Source organism: Bidens hawaiensis, unplaced genomic scaffold, assembly GCF_021521415.1.
Source record: "Bidens hawaiensis isolate Kalapana, Puna unplaced genomic scaffold, B.hawaiensis_p1.1 tig00029360_1, whole genome shotgun sequence".
Classification (NCBI taxonomy): Eukaryota; Viridiplantae; Streptophyta; class Magnoliopsida; order Asterales; family Asteraceae; genus Bidens; species Bidens hawaiensis.
This window is the reverse complement of record NW_027494862.1, coordinates 6,824-11,765: the sequence shown is the minus strand read 5'-3', so window position 1 is coordinate 11,765 and position 4,942 is coordinate 6,824. Positions and strand designations below refer to the sequence as shown.

The 4,942-nt window shown below is 32.6% G+C and overlaps 1 protein-coding gene across 1 annotated transcript; it reads right to left on the bottom strand.

The window, feature by feature from the left end:
• Positions 1 to 1,421: 1,421 nt before the first annotated feature.
• Positions 1,422 to 3,588, bottom strand: LOC143578838 (putative membrane protein At1g16860). The gene is made up of 4 exons (XM_077062306.1): positions 3,235 to 3,588; positions 2,395 to 2,550; positions 2,086 to 2,297; positions 1,422 to 1,979 (listed from the first exon to the last, which is right to left on the bottom strand). The coding sequence occupies exons 1-4, from the start codon at positions 3,586 to 3,588 to the stop codon at positions 1,787 to 1,789; spliced, it is 915 nt and encodes a 304-aa protein (XP_076918421.1). The 3' UTR covers positions 1,422 to 1,786.
• Between the last annotated feature and the right edge of the window lie 1,354 nt (positions 3,589 to 4,942).

Sequence of the window (4,942 nt, the reverse complement as noted above, 5' to 3'; positions counted from 1 at the left end):
TGTATAACTATAGATCACAATCCCTATTGTCAAATAATCTCAAAACTAAAATACATGTAACTTGTTACTTTTTAGAATTTGTCGGGTTCTAGAAAAGTGATGACCTATAGTCTTATTTTATTTCACTCTCTTTGAGTCACCCTTGATAAATGTTATGCTTATGTATAGAAATGGTGTACTACTTTAGACTATTAAAAACTAACAATACACTTTATAATGATATCGGAAATAAATCCTACGTTATAAAAAATAACCATGAGTTAAAATCTTCGTTGTGTAAAGCCTCATAGAGAATCATCATCAAAAACCGTCCAAAAGGGAGATAATCTTGAATTTGTTATTATCACCACCACTAAGTTCTTTAACGCAATAATCTTGGATACTATAAATGTATATGCTAATATGTTTTCATACTCGATTCAAGCATGTTGTGGTTGGTTTTCACTATCTCAAAGAAATGGTTACTCGATATGAACTTCATATGCAGCTTGTAATCATTAAATTGCAGACATCCTCACGAAACCTTTAACCATACATCTCTATTTTCGGTCCATATAACAAATCGTTCATTGTTTTTAGCATGATAAGAGTGGCAAATAGTTGTTATTAATGTATTATCAATGCCATTATTATTAGTTTTCTGAATATATATGGTATCTTGTTCTTTAATATTATCATCTTCATATCAGTCAAATAAATATATAGTCCATTTAACATTTTAACACAATATGACCCAAATAACCCATTAACAAGCGATAAATTGACCGTTCAGAAAATAAAAATAATAATTTAAACTAGCTCCTAATAATAGTGTGTCACACCCATCATAATGATCATATATTGAATTGGATAATAATAAATCACTACTATATCGGTCATATTAGGTCTTATAGTGGGATGCTATATAGGTAATTCTATAACACAGAATGATCCTATATACCATTTTTTGACTTAACTAACACCATCCTACGACTTCTACGACAACATATAAATTACCAATTTCGGGTCATAATAAGCCATTAGACCTAATATGACCAATACGAATATAACTTAACTTTTTTTAAAGACAAATATGTTTTACGTACTGGGAATTGAACTAATACCTTTGGGTGTTTAAAAGACTTGTCAACCCAACAACTTAACCTATTATGACATGTGATTACCATATATATAACCCTAAAAACACCGGTTATGATTAATACAAGTTGTTACTCATTATGACTCGTTAATACTGCCAATTATGTCTTGCATTGAGTTATAAACTATAAAAGTAATAAACTTGTATTTAAAAAAATGATATCTTTAAACTATAAATCACCAATATAAGATACCCTATACACAACTTGATTTCATAATAAATATGAAACTCAACCAAGATGATAATTTCATCATAACAACACATGATGAGTGTACAAAATTTCCTTGTTGATCATTTGCAATACCAACAAAAAAACTTAACAATAGTATAAACTCAAGAAGTCTTAAATTAATAATTAATAAAAAATAACTTTATACAAAAATAATTCTTAAAAACAAATAACATGGCATAAATGAAACATATAATACCACAAAAATCTCAATTCTTAACACTTCCCAGGAATAAAAAAATAAAAAAACAAGGAAAAATGTGACCACCTTTATAAGTTTCAAGTTTCCAACAACAAAAAAATGACTCCAAAATCACACAAAACACTCCCACACAAGATCATGGGACATAACAAAACCAAAACTATACACCTATCATATTTTGGTCAACACAAACTTTGACTTACCAAGTAGCATATCGCTACACGGGAATAACATCAGGATTCGACGAATCATCACATCTCAAAACAATACCGTCTAGGCTTGCGGGAAGCATACACGTGGCCCATTGGCATCCGGTTGGAACGGGCTCGGGTGGAGGAACAATCATCAACACGTTATCATTTCTTTGAACAACTCCCATCACACTCACAGTGCTGCCTTCTTTAATGTACCTATGTTTTCATTAACAGCCAAACATAAGCATTAAAGTAAGGAAATCATTTAATGAAACGAATCGGGTGGTTACTTGTTCAACAAGAAACGACAAACAAAACATACCCTTCTTTGAGACGCATCATACGATCATCACTAGATAGGTTTCTCTCAGCCAGCCATCTTAGGAACTGTGGAGACGAGTCTTTATTGGCTTGATTAATATCAATAACAGCCGATTCTTCAACGTATGGAGTCACACGGACCCCATAACCGGTTTTAACCAACGCCCTCAATCCTGATTGGAAGTCGGATATGTAGAAATCCACTGCATGCCTCTGCGAGTGTTTACAAATAAACATACAATCAAGAATCTTTAACAAATATCGGTTATTATTAATTTAGGAAACTGCAAGATTTGATTATTTAGTTTACCTCCATGGAACGTAGAACCCATGTGAAACGCTGATGTGTCGGGTTGGCGGCTTTTGAATCCCAACTGCGATATTCGTATAAACTTGTGGATGTGTAAACGCATCTGGGAACCCTTTGGAATGATGACTCCAATGGTACATTTCCACATGTAACAACCTTTAAACAAAATCAAGATTTTATTGATCACCAGAAGTGTTTTTCAAGAATATAAAAATATAACTTTCAAATATAAAAGATCAGAGACCAAAAGGTTTCAGCAAAAATATGAGTTCTAACATTATTTCAAATATATTTGTGTGTCTATGGGTGTTCATCGGTTCGGTTTCGGTTAAAAAACCAAATAAACCGATTTTAATCAAACCTAATCGAATTGATTTCTTTAAGCTAAAAAATAATTGATTTTGTATAACTTACTTCTTTGATATTTATTAGAATCCACTAGTAATATATAAGGATAAGTCAACTTGGTATCTTTTTTAATTAACTAGTTTAACAAACTATTATATCAAGATAAATTAATCTGGTATAAATTTTTTATTAAGCAACTATTTTAAAGTATTGTACAAAGGTTAGTTATGTTAGTATTGTACAAAAAAACTTGTGAAGTGCGGATATTACATATACAGACACTTTCTTAAAAAAGGATTATGGATATTCGGTTAATACGTATTATTTGATTATAACCAAATTCAGAGTTCACATAACCGGAAGCCAAATTGCTTATTCAGTTAACATTTCAAACCGAACTGAACAACGGAATAAGAATTCGCTTCCGTCTTTTGCTGTTAAACAATGTGTACATGTAAATGCACTCATAAACGTGTGTTTTGTATAACGTACCCCAGAAACCTTGACAAACTGGCCATCTTTTGCAGTTCTAAGCTCAGCATCCGGATACTCAGATATAAACTTTATAGCAGCATTTCGACTCCAATAAACATTCCAAGAAAAAGCCAAACTAACAATACCGAAAAGAACAACAACAACAACAATAAGAAGAATCGGGTTACCAACAGCTGCAAGTATAAATATTGCAGAAATAAATCCCATCACAAACCGCAAAACCATTGACCAAAAAACTATCTTCGGAAAGTTCCGGAAGAACGAGTGTGAGCCCTCTTGAGTCAAATGAGTAACCGCTTGGTTCTTAACCATCGAACTAGTTCGTGACTTGATCGACCCAGATGAGTCCATAAAATAGACATTACACATGAGAAGTATATTCAAATAATGTGATAATTAATTATTCAATTGCTTATATCTAGGGATAATTAAGTAATTTTACATTTATCCCAATAATTGCCTCTATTACAACAACTCCATCCATGATTACCCAAATCTGATCATACTAATACAGTAATACTCAAAATCATAACCAGATTTACTTAATTCTTTCAATCCGATTCCGTATCCAAACGTCCTAAATCAACATACAACACTACATTCGTAAAATCTTACTAGTTAGATTCAAATAACACCCTTACAATTACAATAATGCATACTCTTAAATCTTCAAATCAACAATAAGCATATAAGATCAGGAAGCTTGTGGAATTCGCATCAAACTAGGCGAATCGAACACGAAACTAGATCCGATTCGCAGCAAAACAACGAGTACAACGAACTCAAGTACTCAACATAAAATAATTATGTTTCAAATATATAAAATAATTATGGTTTTGTATAAATTAGTAAATATTAAACGACTCGGGCTTTAAAAAAAGAACTTGAAACGAGTTGAGTTTGAGCTCTCGTATGTTAAAACGAGCCAAGCTCAAGCCTAATCATGCTCAGGCTTGGTTCGGCTTGGCTTGTCACACCCATACAATATTCATGACCTTGTTTTCTTTCTTGTACATGAGGCCCACAATCGCTAAACAAAATTGTTAAGTAAATAATGTATTCAACAATTTTGTTAAGTGATTGTTAAATTGCGAGTCTTGTGTACTATGCGGTCGTAAAGAGAGAATAATCCCACAAAGTGAACGATTGGGATTGTAAGAAGATGATGCAAACTTGCAAAGTAATTCAAATTTAAACCAACATGTTTCTATATCAACGTTGGTTTTACTTATAATAGATTAGATATATGTGTGACTCGTTTTATATGATTTTGACAAGTTTAGTTCACAAACAAAGTATTCCATGGAAAAACAATGATTTGCTTCATTTAATTATTAGTTACATGCGTATTTATACTTTAAACGTTAAATTTTATTTATTTATTTTTCTTAAAAACTTCAAGTGAATTTTATTAAGAAACATAGATATTACATCAACATAGCAGGTGGCGGGCAACAAGCTGCACCGCCACCCCTTTCAGAATTGCAAACCCTAACCTGCTAAAGACATACCCCTGCCTCTTTGGAGTCGACACATTGCTATGCACAATCCGTTGGACTCTGGTTAGAAAATGGATAGCTTCCGGTGCCAAGGAGCCAAAGGTATCAAAAGCCAGAGGGACAAAAACATGTTGGTTCTCTTCGCAGGCTTTAGCATGTTTCTCCACCTTCTTCGTTTCAGCCCTTTTCATTGCTTGCCCAGCTAC

Coding starts and splice junctions, on each gene's coding strand:
- LOC143578838 (XM_077062306.1), bottom strand. CDS start 3,588: ATGGACTCATCTGGGTCGATCAAGTCACGAACTAGTTCGATGGTTAAG. Junction 2,298..2,394: donor GGGTTCTACGTTCCATGGAG/GTAAACTAAATA, acceptor AAACACTCGCAG/AGGCATGCAGTGGATTTCTA. Junction 1,980..2,085: donor ATGATGCGTCTCAAAGAAGG/GTATGTTTTGTT, acceptor ATGAAAACATAG/GTACATTAAAGAAGGCAGCA.